At 40.5% G+C, this 20,369-nt stretch overlaps 1 protein-coding gene across 1 annotated transcript in view; it reads right to left on the minus strand.

Annotated features, from left to right (window-relative positions):
• Positions 1–5,602: 5,602 nt before the first annotated feature.
• Positions 5,603–20,369, minus strand: part of PGM5 (phosphoglucomutase 5) — a 79,978-nt gene continuing 65,211 nt past the window's right edge. The window contains exons 10-11 of the mRNA XM_074569610.1: positions 18,821–18,955; positions 5,603–7,208 (exon numbers count right to left, since the gene is read on the minus strand). Of these exons, the coding sequence (XP_074425711.1) occupies positions 7,119–7,208; positions 18,821–18,955 (225 nt within the window). The 3' untranslated portion in view covers positions 5,603–7,118. The remainder of the gene's footprint in view (positions 7,209–18,820; positions 18,956–20,369) is intronic.

The raw sequence follows: 20,369 nt of genomic DNA on the forward strand, positions 1-20,369 counted from the left end.
AGATGCTGACATACCCTAAGTCAACAACTTAGCACTATGGCTGCATATACATTAGAAATGCAAGCCATGGTGGTGATGGTAACAATGGCTACGGCCAGGGAAGTGACAATTGCCTCAGTTTTTTCTTCCAAAGAATTTCATCCTTTATGGGAAGGATTGATAAACCTTCAGCTGATGTAAGGAGAAAGGAAAGCAGGATAAAATGGGGTGAAGAAACTACAGAGAAAGGAAAACCAATTCAAGACAAGCTGAGGAAGAGAAATGTATTATAACAATCACAGGCTAAAAAAGAGTTCCTGAAAAAGGTAGAAGCTGGTAGAAGATGTCATCAGCATACACACACATTTTCAAAGTGATTGAGAAGTCACGCAACACAGAGAGAACAGTAGAAATCAGAGGAACACTGCACATTATTTCCAAAACAGCTGAAGTGAGGATCTCCTACACCAAGCCACCTTGCTATGGTCTTACCTCCTAGCACTACCTTGAAATGCCTTGCTTCTTTACGCCAGCGACACAGATCCTGAAGGCTGTGTGCACTGCGCAAGTATTAGTGCAGGGATCAATCACAGCAGATAAGGCTGATTAACCAGGAGATCTCCTGTGGAAAAATGCTTGTCCTGTGCCAGTTCAACTTTTTTTTTTTTTTCTTTCCTCTGGAAATCTAACTTTTCCACCAGATAACTTTTAAAGCAAGACCACATGAGTGGGAAATGACTGAGACTACAGGTAGCTCTGAGAGCAAGTACTGCAGGAGTACCGCTGAAAGTTGCTCTTGGACCACCTCACTATAGGAAATGACATTCAGATTCTTTCCACATAGTTTATGGACAATCAGGAAGAGCTAATCCTCTCTTCCTTTCCCCCAATCCCAGGGCAGTCTTGCAGTGCCCCTTTTTAGCTCCAGGTTTCTGCAGCTGTGAGGTCTCAATGGATCCAGGAAATGTGAAACCAAAGATAACTGCGTTTTCAACCTGCATCATGGAAGAAAGTATCTGAGACATGAAGGTTACTGAGATGAGGAGAAAACTAAGGTTAATACCTAATATTTTATTTGATACAATACATTTTTCAGTTCATGTTTTCAGTTAATTAACTATTTGGCTATGAGCTTAATGGAAAATGGTGTAGACAATTAGCTTGAAATTTTCAGCAATCTTAAAGCAGCAAAAGGTTTTAAATGGTTTGCTTTTGATCACACTTACCAGCATGAAGTCATCTTTGCCAAGAATAACACCTGTAAGTTTTACATTAAAAGGCATTTTCTTTGGACTGGAGAATACAAACAGGTCAAACTAGGACTTCAGAACAGAACAGGTTCTTCAGAGCATTGGCAACAATTTCCTGACACAGGTAACTGAGGAGCCAACAAGAAGGTGCATGGCTGTCCTGATACAATACCAAAAGAAATGAATGGGCATGTGAAGTCCTTTGCTGCAGTGATCACAAGATGGTGGAGTTCAGGATCTTTAGAGGAGGGAGAAGGGCAAAAAGGGGGATTGAAGTTATCAGAGCAAAGCTTAATCTCTTTAGAAATATGCTTGGAAGAACCCCATGGGTTATGGCCCTGGAGAGAAGATAAGTCCAGGACAGCTGTTTGATGTTCAAGGATCACCTCCTTCAAGCTCAGGAATGGTTCATCCTGACCCACAGAAATCAAACAAAGGCAGCAGGAGCCCTGCATGGATGACCAGGGAGCTCCTGACTAAACTGAGATATGAACAGGAAGTGTACAATAAGTGGAAGCAGGGGCAGGTGACCCAGGAGGAATATAGAGACACTGTCCAATTATGCAGGGATGAGATTAGGAAAGCCAAAGCCCACCTGGAGTTGAATCTGGTGAGGAACATGAAGGGTAACAAGAAAAATTTCTATAGGTACTTTAGATGAAAGAGGACATGGAAAAGGCTGAGGTATTCCATACTTTCTTTGCCTCTATCTTTTCTGGTAAAACCAGCCTTCAGGGAACTCAGCCCTTGAGACATGAGGAAAAGTCTGGAGCAAGGAAGACTTACCCTGGCTGGAGCAGGATGAGCTTAGGGAGCACTTAAACTGGATATACACAAGTCCATGGGATGATTTGGGATGTATGCACAGTGCTGAAGAAGCTGGACCATGCCATTGCAAGGCCACCCTCCATTATCTTTGAAAGATTGTGGTGACTGGGAGAGGTTCCTTCAGACTGGAAGAGAGCAAATGTCACTCCTGTCTTCAAGAGAAGAAGCAGTATCTGGGGAGGTACAGGCTGGTGAGCCTCATCTCAGTCCCTGGGGAAGTGATGGGGCAACTAATTACGGAAACCCTTGTGAAACCCAGAAAGGACAACAAGGTGACTGGGAGTAGTCAGTATGGATTTATGAAGAGGAAACAATGCTTAGCCAACTTGATAATGTTCTACAATGAGATGACTCACTCAGTGGATGAGGTGAGAGCAGTGGATGTTGTTTGCTTTGACTTTAGCAAGGCTTTCGACACCATCTCCCATAACATCCTCATAGACAAGCTGACAAAATATGCTTTAGATAAGTGGACGGTGAGGTGGATTGAAAAGTGGCTAAACAGCTGGGCCCTCAGGGTTGTGATCACTGTCACAAAGTCCAGCTGGAGGCCAGTTACCAGCAGTGTGCCCCAGGGGTCATATTGGAGCCAATGCTCTTAACATTTTCTTTAAACATCTGGATGATGGGGCAGAGCGCACCCTCAGCAGTTTTGCAGATGATGCAACACTGGAAGGAAGAGCTGACACACCAAAGGATTTTGCTGCTATTCAGAGGGACCTGTATGGGCTGGAGAAACGGGCCAACAGGAACCTTGTGAAGTTCAGCAAAGGGAAATGCAAAGTACTGCTCTTGGGGAGGAATAAACAAAGGCATCAATACACACTGGAGCCAGTGGGCTGGAAAGCAGCTCCACAGAGAAGGACCTGGGGATCACATGCTAGACAAAAAGTTGACCACTCGCCAGCAATTCACCTGCACAGCAAATATGCCCAATGGCATCCTGGGCTGCATTAGGAAAAGCATCACCAGCAGCTGGAGGGAAGTGATCCTTCCCTCTGCACAGCACTAATGAGATGTATCTGAAGTGCTGGGACCAGGTCTGGGCTCTCCAGTACAAGAGAGACATGGACATACTGGAGTCCCTCCAGCTAAAGGCCACAAAGATCAAGGTACTGGAGCATTTGTCATATGACGAGAGGTTGAGAGAGCTGGAAGTTTTTAGCCTAGAGAAGAGAAGGCTTGGGAGGGGTCTTATTGATTTCTATAAATACCTGATGGGAGAGAAAAAGATGGAGATGGGCTCTTCTCAGCCATGCCCAGTGACAGGACAATACACAATAGGCACAAGCTGAAATTTCATCTGAACACTCAAGACACTTGGGTTTTTTTTCACTATGGGGACTAGTCAAGCACTTGAACAGTTTGCCCAGAGAAGTTTTGGAGTCTGCACCCTTGGAGATAATCAAAACCCAGATGGACATGGTCCTGGACTACCTCCTCTACCTGACCCTGCTTTGAGCTGAGGGATGGACTAGGTGATTCTAGTCCTCAGGGACTAGGTGGTCCCTTCCAACCTGAAGGATTCTGTGATTCCATGGTTCAGGTGAGTACTGCTGCCTTCCAAATTGTCTCTGAACACAATGTGCTTCTGATCCTGCCACTAACTCTCTTACAGAAGGGGACTTCTCCCAAGGGAAAAGGTAATAACCATTCAGCTGTGCTGACAGGTGAATTCGCTGGTGTTTTGACTTAGCTCAAACCACTTTATGCTGAAGAGCAGATGCTTGAAGCATGTATGGTAAAAAGCCACAATCGTGTTCCCCAACAAGACTACGCCAAACATCTTGTGGCTTCTTGTCACATTGGCACTACTCTTCTCCCGTTTTCAGTAATTCGGTCTCAGCTGTTGTGTTCTTGTAAACTGTTAAAGGAAGTTATGTCAGAGACACCAATTCATACGGCTCCAAATTTGCCTTTATTTCCCTTCAGTGTAGACTATCTCAGATCATGACAGCAGTTACTAAAGTACACTGCCATTAAACAGATAAGATTATAGACAGTTTTCTTTAATATTGAACACCATTAAATCCTTCTTAGACTACGCTCCCTTCCCACCTTTAATTCCTTTTTCTCTTTCCCTCTCTCAAATCCATTGTTGCCCTATTAGCATTCTTTTAGCACATCTCTCTCTTTCCATCTGAATCCAGCAATTTGTCCTCTCCTAATCCTCTCTCCCACCTGCTGCCTCTTCCTCTGTTCCTGGGACCCACTTAAGCCCTCTGCTAATGTACCTTGAAATTGTTCTCTCTCTGGTCTCTGAATTCTTCTTTCTCCTTTTCCTCTGGTGTGCTTGGGAGTATGTCTTTGTATCGCTGGGTACAGAAAAATCTGAGATTTTTGGGAAACAGAATTACTGTCCAAGTAAATGTTAGTGCAATCATAGCTGAACAACACAAGAATCTTGCAATTTCTAGACTTGATAAAACTGCTAATCCAACAATAGCCAAAAAAGGGTCTGTGTCTCTGTCATAGCGCCTAGACGCCGTGATAAGACAAACAGTATTAGTAATAGTTTTCCCTCTACTAGATATATGGCCTGGTTTTCAAAGCCTTGCATCTTTGCATAAGTTCATATATGTTGCTCTTCTCCAAGCATTCATCTCTCATGTTAATAAGTAAAAGACCTCAGGAAATGCAGCACACTTTATGGGATTATGGCTACAGTCCTTCCCCAAATACATCAGATGTAAAGATATACACTGTATTTCAGCCTTATAAAGTTTTATTCATCTTCTCGTAATTAACTGGTGGGAACTACCAGTTGTTACATTTTATCAATATCACCAGTCATCATAAAAAAGGGATGGTGATGACTGCTGTTTGACAGCTATTCAAAACAACACACAAACAGCCCTTTTCTCCATTTCAGTGCAGAGGCAAAACTATTGTTCCTGAAGTGCAGGATGAAGCCAGTACTCGGATTTTAAAATATATCCTTTGATCACAAAAACTGCCTTCACAAAAGCAGACTGCCATCTACATCAGGTAATGCTCTGGTGACTTTCTGACAAAAGCACAAGTATGTTCCTTCACAGTCCTGATTTGTTTCTCATGAGTCTTCCCACCACATCTTGAAAGACACCTGGCTTCAGTACATCTTACTTTTCAAAGTGCAAGTCCCAGAAGCTAGGCAAATGGGAGTGTGTGTAAGAGATTTTAGAAGTTCTTGGACTGCTGTTCAGAACGTTCTTTCATGGAGCCCAGTAATTTGAACTAAGTAAATGTGATAATCCAGAGTATGTCTATGCTTGACTGTGTGTGATCCACTAGTTAGAAGCTTACTATCCTGCACCTTGAGGAGTCTATTAAGAAAAATGAAAAATTAGATAAACAAGGTTTCTGTAAAGATAAATATTCATACAGTCAAAAGTAGATGTCCAAACTGTGTGAGAATGCCATGGTTGCCACAAAAAAAAAGTCTTTATAAATAGAACTAAAACCTTAAAATCTCTTTTGGTTTATGTGAATACTTAATGCTAAGGTAGAATACTATGTGACAACATTACTACCTCATCTGTTTAGAGTCAATTAAGTAGATAATGTAGTTTTATTAAAGGCAGTTTTATTAGGATGCTTGAAAGTGCAGTGTGTCTTGTCAACAATTACATATTAAGACAGAAATACAGCATTACTCTTTATTGTGTACTAAGTGCCATGGCAGTTTTTTGACAGAAGTGTTGAAAGAAACCAAAACAATCTCCTTTGCTGCGGTATTATATAAATTGCACTAAAATTTGACAACCACAATGAACTGAAACACACTGCAAAGAGGCAAGTTGCACAAAGCCACCTTGACACCATACAAGTGACCACACTGTTCCCAAGGAAGCAAAACTTTCAAACAAGTCACATGCATAAAGTGTTTGTGTTCTTCAGAGCACAGTATTGTAGCTAGAACTGCAGTATCATTTCACAAGCAGAAAATCGCTGATGTCCATATCCCCAATATCCTTCTCAGATCTATGCCGGGACATCCTTTTCTCCCTTTGCACTCCCCAGATTTTTATTCCATGATCCACTGTTACAAAGAATCTAACAGAAACTGCATCCAGCTGGTGAACCAGACAAGTATTTCTATTCAATTCATTAGCATTTGTTTTCATTTCCTCTTCACTACACACTTCACTTACCACTTTGTGCTAAGTGGAGCATGAGTATTCATTTTTTAAGTATAACTTAAAAAACTTCCATATTAACACCTTCATGAAAAATTGCTGAACTTGCAATGATTACCTTTCAAACACAGTAAGCACCAATATCACCTGCTGATATGAGGAATATAGCAAAAGACAGCCAGATTCCACACCCGACATACTGCTGGAAGGACACAATCAGCTTCCATAGCACAAATGCCTCCCTTTGGAGGAAAAATCCACAAAGAGTCAAAAAATCAGGAAAATCTAAAGGCACAAGTCACATTGGTATGCTTTAAAAGCAGGGGTAAAAAAAACTATGGGATAACCCCTTCTTTGGGAGCATGTGCAAGTGTGTATACAACACTGCTGCCAGCGTGCATCTGTGAGTGACAGGAGAGACTGGAGAGGAGGAGTGGTGTCAGGTGAGGAAATACACCTTCTGCAAAGCTTAGTATACAGCCCTTATGCCTCAGACATGCTCTGTATATGTCTTCGTAAACCAACTAGGTGACAAGGATCCCAAACAATATTCACCAAGCATGTCTTTGCTTTGCAACTCCTCCCCCTCTCTCCCTAACTGAAATTTCCCCAACCTTTATCACAGCATTCAAAACCAAGCAGTTTTCCTTTCCTGTCACGTTGCTGACAACACTTGAAGGTTAAGGACTCTTTCTTTGGTTATACTGTTATCTGAAATTAAGATATTGCAGGTAAAACAAAGAATTCAATACACTATTGTATTTGGAGATCAATGCAAATGAATATGCTCGATATTATATTGAATTTTTCTTCCCACCCTACCTCTATCCCCAAGAAAACTTTTAAAATCATACAAGGCACAAATGGCTAACGTGTTTCAGCAAGGTCTTGTCTCTTCCTTGCTGTTTCTCTTTTGGCCCTGATTTAACAGTCTTCCGTGGCTTCAGGTGATGACAGTGGGTCCCTTCCGCCCTGTCCTCTCATGAATCTGAGATATTTTCAGTGCGATTGCTATAAGAGGACTCAGCACAGCCTGAAGAGGAAGAAATACACTGAATTACACAAAGCAGAAATATCAACAGACATCTTATATTTATAAATCCCCCCCTTTAACTGTAGTATAATATAATAGTAAATAATTTAATAATAAACACTGACACAGTTAACAGCGTCTATACTGTCATACCTGACACAATGAAGTGTCATGCTGAGCATATGTTTCGTGTAATCTTACACTGAGTATGCCTAAACTATGCAGAAAAAAGATACCAGTAAATACACTACACTGACAATATCTCTACGTAACAGGAGTTGTGGAGCTCTTGTGAAATCTGCTGTACAAAACAGCCTAGATATCACAAAAGTAGAATTATTTCTATTCCGATGACTGGAAGCCATGTAGATGAGATTTTCTTCCCATGCACACTTAATCTGTGAGGCTTAGGGTCAGAAGTACTGTAACAATAACCTGTTTAACAGAAATCACAAAAGTGTGTTTTTTAGTAATACCACCTGCAAGTGTATTAAATAGGAAAAATTCCAACAGAAGCAGCATGAACTCTCAAGTTTTAGGCTACAGACCTTATTAAATGCCCATATATATGAAACTGCCCAGATGGGTGAGTGCAGATAACAACTATGATAGTACCATACGAAAATCAAGAATTATAATTTTTCAAATGGCAAGTGAATCTTCTCTCAGTTAAATGATATGCAAAGACAAACTGGCAAAAATGAGTTTTGTGTGAAAACCTTCTTTTCAGAGAATATTTGATTACCAAACTAGTAAGGTAATTTTCTGACCCTCAGAGATTTCACCCTACCACCTCTTTCAAATAAACTACATTCTGGCTTTAAACCTATGAGGTTTAAAAATCAAATAATATCAAACAAAACTGCTTTAAAAGTACACATAACTTTTTAATAACCTTAACATAATCAAGACTTCGAATCTGTTTCAGCCACCTAATAGTTTCTGACAGTACGAGGTGTTTGCTTTATTTATAGAAATTATAGACAGTTAAATCAAGAGTGAGGAGACAAACTAATGGAACAAGCAGAGTCACAGAGTAACACCATGAATGCCACTGATGTCAAATGAGTTTATGATCAAATTTAATTACGCACAAGTGTGAGCAGTCTGACATGTTATTGTTCAAAAAGCTCCATATTTGTAGATATCTATCTACTGAATAATCACTGAAGCAGAATACAAGTCCCTTAAAGTCAAACATGCTTAGAGGAGATTAATATGCGGAGCACAAATTCACATCTGTGGGCAAATGCTGCAAAAGTAAATACTGAAATGTGCTAATTTATAAGGTCTGGACCATATCATTCCTTCCTTTCAGCAACATGGATTAAGGAGAACTGAAAGAAGACCAAAGCATCCGAATTCCCTCTGGCACTCCCCCAGAGAAACCTCTTCCTTATTTAATCTAAAAATCTAAAAAGCACAGGAAAATTAGAGTTGCCAAAAGCAACCCTACTGACCAGCTTTACTTGACCCTGCTTTCTTAAGCAACAAATGCACTCTGAAGAAAAAAAAAACAGAAACAAAAAAGCTCTACACAATGCTATGAACAAAACACAAAATCAAATGGGTTTATGTGACATCCATTTACATAAACGATTTAGCTGCTGCTCTTTTGCCAAGTCATTCCAATTACTACTTAATATTCTCCTTGTTAAAATCACGCTTCTCAACAGAGAAAGTCCTATTTGAGTTCTGTCCTTTCTCACTTCAATTTTAGTACACTTTCTTCGTCCTGCAGATGTGAAAAACCCAAAAGTGGATTCTTTTTGGAACAGCAAGAGCAGAGCAGAATAACAAGAAACTAGAGTAAGGAACTAGAGCCCTTTAAAAACTCCTTTATCTCTGCAATGAATGGTTTACATTTCAGTCGCAAAAGATAAATCCTAGCCAGTAATCATTTATAGTTAGTATGACTCTAGAAAAACTTCTATATCTTACAAAGATCTTGATTTAAAAATATTTTTCAAATGGTTCTTTCTACTTAAGAAATTGTAAAACTTTACTATTGACATGTCAACTCAAAATGGCAACTGCAATGACTGTACATGAACAACGAATTTATCTCTTGGAAACTGTTTGGGAGATATGGCATGTTATTTGTTAAATAAAAATTAAGAACTGGAAACTCATAGAACTGACTTAAATCCCAATTTTGCTTTAGTAATAACAGATAGAGGTTATACCTCTAAAAAAATAACTTGTAGCAATGATTATTCATAGCAGGAAATACATCAAACAAGTAGGTATCTAACATAAGGCAAATAAAGATCAAAAGCCCTTTGCTTGGCAGTAATCTGTACCAGAACTGTCAGAGCTGTATGACTCCTGTTTGTCTCATGTAGCATTTTTTCCATCTGTGACCTTGCAGGAAAACTCCATGCAACTCCCTTTCGTCCAGCCAAGTTCTCAGGTAATATTTGCCCCATGATGCATCTGTTTATCAAAGGCTCAGGCAGGGCCAAAATGTACCTGCCTGCAGGTTAAAAGCTCAGCATGTGTCTGGAGTTTGGCTTTAGAAAATATTTTTCTCAGAATAGATGGACAAACGCCATCTGTATGTCAAGAAACACCTTGTGAAAACCTATTACGTGTCGCACTTACACTAAAACTTGCCAACTTTCATGAAAAATTCATGCAGTTCTGATGTAAAATCACCTGTCCAGACTTCACCTGGAAAGCCTGTGAATCTTTTCTCTTCCGCCTCTCCTCTAGCCTGCACTGAATTTTAATCTTGTTAGCAAAACCAAATGTAGGTGAGTTTTACACAGTCTAGGCATGGACATTTTCCATAGGTCTCAAGTTCATTTTCCCCAGTCCAAGCTAAGTGTCAAGACCAAGATGCCCCATCAGTCTCACCAGTGAAAAGAATTCTCCAGAATTTATCTGGGACAAATAAAGCAAAGAAAAACCCTCAGAGAATCCTCAAAGAGAATCCAAAGAAAAACCAAAGAGAATCCTCAAATAGGATCTAAACATTTTAGTGAACACCAAGTAACTAGAACTCTCTTTGACAGTTCTGCATTTTGCATCCAGCATCATGTCCACCAGTGTTATTTTGGGCTCTCTCAGCTTTACATACACCCAAGTGAATGAACAGGGTGGAACACTAGGAACACAGGGTCAATTATTTGCATATATATCAGTATTTGTAAAACATTAGACAGTAAACCGTTTGCACCCGATTCTGGGATCACAGGGAGAGGTAATGTAAGGCCACACAAATTAGCCAGTCATTAGAAGAATGTCCTACTGGGGACAATGATCCAGCATCAATCGGCTAAACCTCGTATGACTGTTAGATAGGCATTTAGGCACCTGAAGTACTAATAATCAAAATGACACTTCAGACAGTAATTATTTCAGAACAAACATTCAGACCTTGCTAGATTTCTAAGCAGAGCTGGCATAGTACATGTTCCAGAAGAATACACTTCCCTAGAACAATTGTTAATTCCTCAAAATTAAAGAGTGATAAACAAGTTGGTTAGTACTGCATGAAGTCGTCAAAGAAGGGCTATAGTTTAATTTTAGGAGCTCTGTAAACATAGAAGATGTGCCAAGTATATTCCAACTCTGCATCTTCCCTCTCTAAAAACTGCTGTCAAACGCCAAATTCTACCTCTTCAGCTGCTTGTCTACCGAATTTAGTATCAGTTAAAGTAGTTTTCCCGTTCATAAAGGTAGCCTTGAGAAAAACATGCTTGCATAATGCTTTAAAGTCACCAAAAGGTGTAACTTCTACGTGGCGTTATTATTATTATTGTACAAATCATAGGTTTCAGGCATGTGCATCTTTTTCCTCTCCTGACACTTAAATTCATTCTCAGTCCTTCTCTTTTTATCATTTAAATATTACACAGAAGGTTGCTCAGAGATGTCAGGGTAACTGAAACAGCTGGAAGTCCTGGAACAAGGACATAGCGGAATTGAGAAATAACTCCTTCCTTTCATACCTCTTCCTGCTCCCATGTCATTTTCCCTCTTTCATAAGGCTGCTTAGAGCTGCTGTTAGCCCTTTGTAACCTGGGCAACAGAATCACTACCACATGAACTAAGGGAAATAAAAAGAAAGGCAGAAGAGAGGGGCAAATTCCCCGGAACATGTTTTGATGGCCTTACCTGTTAGAAGGAGCTTTTCCTTTGGCTGTAAAGTACTTTAAAAGCCAAGCCAATACACTTACAAAGCAATGCTAAAGTGATGGAAGAGACACAAAGAATGGAATGAAACAACCACAAAGTGAGCTCAGCACTGAGATCACACAGTCTGGCACCACAGCTGTATCTCCTGCAGGGCTTCTGCCATAAGGGCTCAACACAGAGCTCAGCTCAGCCTGCCTGCGTGCGTCTTGCATTCCAAACAACAGAAGTCTTTGGAAAGGTTTATGCTACAGCCACCTATCCTAGAAGATCTAAGCAATGTGGATAACCTGGTTCATCATGGAGCAAGCTGGACTGGCGCTGTAACATCCACAGCACTGGTGGTGTTCACTTTATTGCCATGAAGCAGTATGCTTGCTCCAGGAAAAAGGAAACTGACCTCTCTAGTCTTGCGTATGGTCTGCCTGCTAAGTCAAATAAAATTACAATAAAGGTCAGGAGGCCAGCTGTTCTGCCCCTAGCAATAGAGAAGGGCAGGCATGAGGGGTGAAAAAGACAGGAGGAAAATGTAAGCTGAGTGGTGCATGGCAACATCTATGTTTGCAACACATTAGTTCTTTTCTAGTACATCCAAAGAGCTTTGAGGGAAGATTAGGTTTAATGAACTCATTTTCTTGATTCCTGAAATATTTTATAATTACTGGCACATGAAGTATTTTTCCTATGTAACAGGAAAACAGACTTTCCTTTCCAGTTCCAGATGATTTAAAATTTCTTCACTGTATGGCTTTGGGCAGAATCAGAAGCTAAATTACCTGAATAGCACACACATGCTGTTACCTAAGAATGTGATCAAACAGATGGAAATCTCCATATCCCATCTCCCCTCAAAGAAAATGTTATGAATTTTAATAGTAAAGGCAAAACTTTATATGATTTCTCTGGACCATACTGTATGTTTTAATAGCCAACTAGAGTCATGCTAAAAGACGCAATGCTTCAAAAATAAATGAAGAGGCAATAATTCTCTAGCAAATTGCATTTGTGCTCAGGGTTGTGTCTTGGCAGAACAATATAGAAATCTTTCATTTTATCCCTATTAAGTGATATCAGACACAAAGACTTCTTGGTACTGATTTCAGTTCCCTGCTCTTGGACAAACTCACACCATAAAAAAATCACTTAAACATAATCACTATATATATATATTTATACAATAATATATAATCACAATCCTTTCATAAACTGACACAGGTCCACCTGAAAAGGTTTGTTTTTTCCTCTGTTACTTGCCATTCAACATTTCTTTCAGAAATTCAGTCTTTGATGATCCCAATGATTTTAATTTTTTTTAATTGACGTGCCTTTTTGGACAAAACCACAAAGAAACAACTCCTGCCCCAAAATCTTTGCTTGGCTGCTTCTAATTTAATGATTCTGTAGCTATCTAGCATGTAGTTCACTACTCTTTGGCAAAAGTGGTGGTTTGTGATTCACTGCATCCCACTTAAAGAGTACCTGATACAGACTACACAGGTCTATTACAACACCTATTTATTGCTGCTGCAATTCACATAATGAATAATGACATACTGTAAACAGCCTATATTCAGAACGATCCAGATTATTCAATTCTCAGGGCACTTATCCTGCAACAGCAGCACAACCATGTTACTGAAGAACACACTGGATTTACAAATAAAACAATTCAAAACCACTCTGGATAATGAGTCATTTCTTCCTTGGTATACAAAACTTCCTGTTTGAATCTTGTCCAATTTGATAATATATCTAGGTGACTACACAAAGGACAAGAAGATATTAATCATGTGTCGGGATCTGCAATCAACAAGTAACAAGCTGATCTATTAAATGAGGCTACAAATGAGCCTAGAGGTCAATAAACTCTTATTTTAGTACTTCATGACCATTGAACATATCTCTATATTTTCTATCTGTGTTAAAATTAGCACAGCTAATAACTCTATTAACTTTAGGAAAAGATACGTGCCAATGCATAAAGGTCCAAGACTTCAAATAGAAGTCTGTCAATGCTACTTGGATGCCTATTTGACTAGTAGAAACCAAAGAAATTGTCTCTTTAAGGAAATCTTCCAAGTTATCTGGGTAAGTATCTTTCTCGGGAATGCACAGTGATGAGGGTCATCACTAGTGACAAGGAGCACCAACAAAGTGGTCTTCCATTCTAAGGGCAACATTCCAGTTTTAGAAAAGTGTTGGGTATTGTTTTCAAGACTTTGTTTTAGCCTCTTTGGAACTAGATTGCATCACCACTATAAATTACATAATTTTAAAATGCTTACATTGTATTTTTTTAAATATACTTTGCACAGAGCATGATGGTCGTTTTTCTTTATTGCTCCAGATTTTCACTCCTGTTGATACCAGCTTATAGGAAGAACTAAACTACTTACAGAAAAAAAGTAGCCATTCCTTATCTCCCAGGTGATCATTAAGCTGTTTCTGTCAATTTCCTTCAACGAATTGTTCAACAGACAGAAGGCACTGCTATTGACATCCATCCATGACCTCAGACTTCTAATTACTGGCATATTTTACTACTTTCTCTTGGAATACTTATGTTGTTGATCACATAGTTGTCCATGCTTATTTTATTCTAGGTGGAAAGTATTACTAATTAATTGTACAAAAGACACTACTAAAATAAGATTTGGGTGACGCTTACATTCATTAATAGCTACTATTTGCCCTGCATACAAACTGGAATAAAAAGTCATTACAAACCTTAATTCGGTCTGGTTACCGGAATGCTCTTATGGAAGCTCTAATGTCTCTGAAGGAAAATACACACTTAAAAGCAATAAGGCCTGCAAATCAGCTCTTCCCGTAAGACTCATGAAGAGTTACACAGAAGTGAAGCACAACAAGGTATGAGATGGGCTCCACTTGAGCATCACTCACTTGAGTGGCTCCCCGGGGCCAAAATTAGAAGGCACAGCTTTGAGCAGCCCCAATACTGCTTCAAAGTTTGTCAGGCTTTCTGTTGGGTATCAAACCAAAGTAGGGCCTAAGCTATCACTCTCACGGTAGTTGAACCTGGATGATATTGAGCATTGTTACAGACCTGTGTCCAAATTTTATTCTGGACAAGTGTTCATCATAGAACAGCCTAGGTTCAAAGGGACCTTGAAAGATCATCTGGTCCAGTCTTTTGTGGAGAAGTACAGCACCTCTAATGTGAATGATTAATTCTGCCCACCTCAAGTGACCAGTTATTTTAAAAGAAATGTACATTTGTCTTTACAATATGCCTCAGTTAACGCTTACCTCAGAAAGTGCCATAATGTCATACTGGTGTTTCAAGACAATATGCATGTCTCAAAGAGAACACAAGCAAACCTGAAAACTGCTGAAAAGTTGGCTGATTAATTTTGGAAAAGGCTTTGTCTGAAAGGAAAGAGGGGAAAAAAAGGATGCTGATATGAGGCAAACTCAAGCTATTTACCATAATGATTCCACAAAATGGCACTGTAACTTCCAATATAAGTGAGTTCTCTATCAAGACAGCGAGATTTATTTCTCATGAAAAAGAGCCAAAAAGATGTCTCGAGGTACTTTTGCCCTTTGTTTCAGGTATTGACTGGAATTCTCACCAGGCAAAAACATGGAGCAATGCAAAGCATTCATCTTTCATTCGACTATGTAAAAAATGAACATACTGGAAGGAGGTGGTCCAACAATGCAGAAGCAACCAAGTATTTACTTAAGCAACCAATCATCAAATAATATTGTCTTGGTCTATGATATAAAAAGTATGGAAGAGAGTTTTTCCTGATCAGATATTCTAGGCAGAGTGCAATGATACAGAAGCTACATATAGTCACCTACCCAACTACAGAGATCAACTACATTTAAAGAAAAATAAGCATTAATCCCAAATGCTACTATTTCCTTAAATACTATATATTAGGTATATACTTTACACACTTCCTTTACGTCAGTGCTCTTTGAATAACTGTTCACGTATGTTGGCTATGCCCTTATTACTGAAAGTAAATAGGCAACAAAGTACTTAAAACTTCAAGTCTGTCACAGTTTTCCTAGAGGTAAACATGTCAGTATGAATCTCAAAGCAAACTAAACAATAAAGGAAACACAACATCAGGAAAACTCTGCAGCCCCTCCCTAGCAAGGCTATTTTCTGAAAAAGGGATTTACTATTCTCTCTCTTCCACATATTCCACTGAAGATTATCAAATGTTCTCCTGAGAATTTTTTAGTTATTTTTGTACTAAAATGAGGGTCTCCTGAAATCAAATTTATGTCCTCCCTTGAAATCCACCAGCTGCCTGCAGGACACAATCTATGACCTTGCAGTTCCTAATGCCCTCATGTTGCTGGCAACGTATCCAGCCAGGGCAAGGAAAGAGGAGCAGTGGGAACTGTGCAATACCGTCCAATGAGAAACCAGAGAAAGAATTTATTGCGTTAATCAACATGAAACTGCAGTTTGTCCCAGATTTTGTGCACATGGCAAGAGATGAGGAGGTTGTTTACAGTACTATGTAATTCCTGAGACAGTCTGGATGTTAAAATGTCTGTCTGCATTGCACGAACGCAGGAAAGTCCCTGCTACAAGTTTCAAGGCAATAACATTTCTACCCCTGGGATTATCTGTTCACTAGTAAATATCCTTGATAAACAGCCAAGATTGTTACAGTCTGTAACAATTAGACAGGCTTTGGTACGTGTATAGGAAAAAAACTTTCCAGCCTTTTTTCTGTCCCTAAGAATAACAGATCCTTTTGGCGTCTAGAATAAACGACCAGACTCTGAAAGCCCTGAGGGCACAGCCCGGAAGCCTACTGGCCCGGCCCAGTGTCCCCTAAGGACTTCCCCCTGCACCCTGTCCATGGGCTCACATGGCCCATTTCAGCCTGACCCAGGGGTGTTAGTCCCTGCCTGAGCTGTGCTGTAGGAGCGCTTGTCTTCAGACTCATCTCTGGCTCTGCTGCCTGGGTCACCTCAGATCTGTGCTATAGGTAGCTTCGCACCCTGAAGGACCCCTTGGACGTACATTATAGCTTCTCTCCAGTTCTAACACAGCCGCACTGTTGCCTTGTCTCCAGCCCTCTCTCTGGTCCCATCTCCTGCTGCTCCAAATGGTCTCTGAACCTGACCCATCACTTGCCTTAGGTGGGATGGTCAATGGAGCTTGCTACCAGAGCCTTGCTCTGCCTGCTCCACTTTGCACGCTGTGGGAATGTCCCCTGGACAATGAGGGCACTGCCTGTGCTGTAGCTGCTCTGGGTGCCTGGCTCCCATCACCTTCTGCAGCAGCCCCATTCTTGCTGCTCCCTGGACACGGTCTGTGTTGCTGATGAGGTCACCAGATCTTGTAGTGGAGTTGCACCTCTCTCAAGCAAATCCATGCAGAACAGAGATGAAATGTAACAGCTGGTCAGCACATTCCTCATTTTCTGAGGATAACCTCTTCTCTCTCAATCTAGTCTCTTCACAAGTGGAAAATTCACTGAGAATTTGCTATTTGCCACTCATTTAAAAAAACATGTGTTAAATACTGGGCATTGATTACTTTAGGAGACACACAAGCCTAAACTCTGCCAGCACGTCACTTATCTTGTATTGCATACCTTGTAACAAGTAAAGTAGAATAATTCATTGACGCAAAAAGGATTCCATTTTAAAACGGATGCCCTCATTTGTAATAGTCAAAAGTTTACCTAGATGAATGCTGCAAGTATATGCTCTACTGTTTTCTAGTATTTTTGTTGGGATTCGTTTGACGGGAAACATGTTCAGATCATACTTTTTGTGTCACATCCCATAAGGGTACTGTAAGTCCACTGCAAACCTCTAAAATGAACTCTTAGTCTGTCTCCTCCCATGACTTATTTTAATTTCATCTATGCCTTGCCTACATAGCACAAAGAGCCATATTTAAAATTGGTCAGCTTAGTTGCAACTGATAAACAATTTGTGCTGGAACAAAATTTGACATAGCTGTCGTGCATTGACCTTGGCTGGCAGCCAGGTGCCCACCAAGCTGCTCTGTCACTCCCCCTACATTCTTCACTGACCTTGATGTCTCCATAGTTGCTTCTCCCACATATTCTCACTCCTACTTCCCTGCTGCTGTGTTTTTTACCCTTCTGTTATCACAGAGGGGCTACCAACATCGCTGATTGGCTCAGCTTTGGCCAGTGGTGGGTCCACCTAGGAGCCAACTGGAACTGGCTCTGTTCCACATAGGGGCAGCTTCTGGTGTCTTTTCACAGAAGCCATCCCTGCAGCACCCCTTCTACCCAAACCTTGCCACATAAACCCAACACAAGAGCAAGTGCAAATGGGTTTATAGCAATGTTCTTCCTTGTTCAAAATATATTTATGACCCTGCTAGGTGGTTAAACCTGGCTGCACAGAAAAACAATAAAATTTCTAAAAAATGGTCCTTTACTCTGTTGGAAGCTTAACATTATACATATTCCACCCAAGGAGTTACTGAGGATGCAAACTGTTACTTTGAGAAAAATCAAATAAAATTAATAGATCATATCTTCAGGAATGGAATCTGCAACATTTCCGGAAAAACTTATGACTGATAGACAATTGTTTAATAGCACAAGAAGAAACTTGCTAAGTTTATGGTGGGAATCTGTTGAAAAAACAATGTCAAACATTTACCTAGGGTTCAAATGCACTTGACAGCATTTATGTTTCAGGAAATTTGGATTTGCATTCCAGTTATGAATATACAACTCCATGGGACTTCAAACTACAGTGTTTTGATTTACTACAAACCAAATGCTTATCCTCTCTTCCATGAAACATCCTCAGTCCTTTCTTGTTGTATATCACAGCATGAAGGTGTTTTACTGGGAAAAAACCTGAGAGTTCAAAATGTGATTTATATTATGAATTGTTTTAGGCATGTGCTGGACTATACCACAACTTGCTCTCAACCTTCACTCTTCTTAGGGAAGAGTCTGGTTATGATATAATTAATTCTTAGACAGCTGCAAGTTTTTCCCTTACAAGGAATCCCTGCATTATTTAGACTCTGGCATCTGTATTTCCTAACTGTACTCTCATCGCGAGGAATCCCTGGGATGCCATTAACTAAGTGTTCCTCAGATAACCCGCTTTTTTTCAATATTGTTCTATAGCTCAGACCCCTACAGACACCTTACAAACACCTACAGAAAAATGAGTGAAAATAAACTAGCATGGCTTCTCTTAACAAACTAGAAGTCATTGCCCACCATTTATCAACAGGCATCTGAGCCCTTGACATTCCTGTTGTGTTAGACATTGCATAAACATATATTAAACTGCTGGTCCTGCCTCAAAATGTGTACAATCACATGATTAGGAAAATCATCCACAAACACCGTAAAAAGGGGTCAAAGTGCTGAGCGTTCCTTCTGATTAAAAATGAAAACCTGTAGCCATGGTTTTTACAGAGGAAGCAAATCACTTATCGATGTTTTACAACGGTTTTGCATTACCTGTGGTTCTTTATTGTGTTGGCTAGGATCCTTTTCATAACTCTCTGCATAGATTCGGAGAGTAGCTCTTACATGGCTAGAAGCACTCATTCTAAAGATGAGCCTGGATGCATCTGAAAAAATAATCCGCAGCCCCTATGGGAAAAGAAGGAGCAACATGTATGTAAGGTGGTAGTACATTTACAAATCACAGTTCACTGCTTTAAAATAAAAAGTGAAAGTAAGACTCATTTGGATGCAATTCCTTTTTTCCTGTAACTTTGGACAAGTCTTTTATTACTCTTTTTTTCCTCTCTAAAGACTAGAAATTACCATGTGTATTCCCTCCCACTCCTCCTAACAAGGACTCTCTTACTGCTGTTTTTATTTTCTTTAGCGGATTTGTTCTTGTGTGTGGCAGAGCACAAAATCAATGGGCTGAGAAATAGTTATAAGATCAGCAAGGATCAGTGGCCTAAGAAATAGCTACAGGAACAAAAAACAGTTGTCAGTAGTTAATACAAAAGACAGGATCAGTTGCTACTCCTCATAGATCATGCATCAATATCTGATTACAAGGATTTCAACAACAGTCTGTAGTACAACTTAGAATCATAGAATCATAGAATGTTTAGATTTGGAAGGAATTAGATTATCTAGTTCCAACCTTAAAGATTATCTAATTCCAATCCCCCTGCCATGGGCAGGGACACCTCCCACTAGACCAGGCTGCTCAAAGCCCCATCCAGCCTGGCCTTGAACACTTCCAGGGGTGGGACATCTACAACTTCCCTGGAAAACCTGTTCCAGTGTTTCACCACCCTCACAGTAAAGAATTTCTTCTAATATCTAATAAAAATCTACCCTCTTTCAGTTTAAAACCATTACTCCTTCCCCTATCCCTTCAGTCCCTGATAAAAAGTCCCTCACCGTCTTTCCTGTAGGCCCCCTTCAGATACCGGAAGGCCGCTATAAGGTCCCCCTGGAGCCTTCTCTTCTCCAGGCTGAACAACCCCAGCTCTCTCAGCCTGTCTTCATAGGAGAGATGCTCCAGCCCTCTGAGCATCTTCGTGGCCCTCCTCTAGACTTGCTCCAAAAAGTCCATGTCCTTCTTGTGCTGAGAACTCCAGGGCTGGATGCAGTATTCCAGGTGGGGTCTCACCAGAGCCGAGTAGAGGGGCAGAATCACCTCCCTCGACCTGCTGGCCAAGCTGCTTGTGATGCAGCCCAGGATATGGTTGGCCTTCCGGGCTGCAAGCGCACATTGCTGGCTCATGCTAAGCTTCTCATCAACCAAGACCCCCAAGTCCTTCTCCTCAGGGCTGCTCTCAATTCATTCTCCGACCAGCCTGTATTTGTGCTTGGGACTGCCTCAACCCATGTGCTGGACCTTGCACTTGGCCTTGATGAACTTCATGAGGTTCACACAGGCCCACCTCTCAAGCCTGTCCAGGTACCTCTGGTGGCATTCCTTCCCTTCAGCATGTCAACTGTACCACACAGCTTGATCGGCAAACTATCTGAGGGTGCACTCAATCCCACTGTCCATATCACTGACAAAGATGTTAAA

Source organism: Larus michahellis, chromosome Z, assembly GCF_964199755.1.
Source record: "Larus michahellis chromosome Z, bLarMic1.1, whole genome shotgun sequence".
Lineage (NCBI taxonomy): Eukaryota > Metazoa > Chordata > Aves > Charadriiformes > Laridae > Larus > Larus michahellis.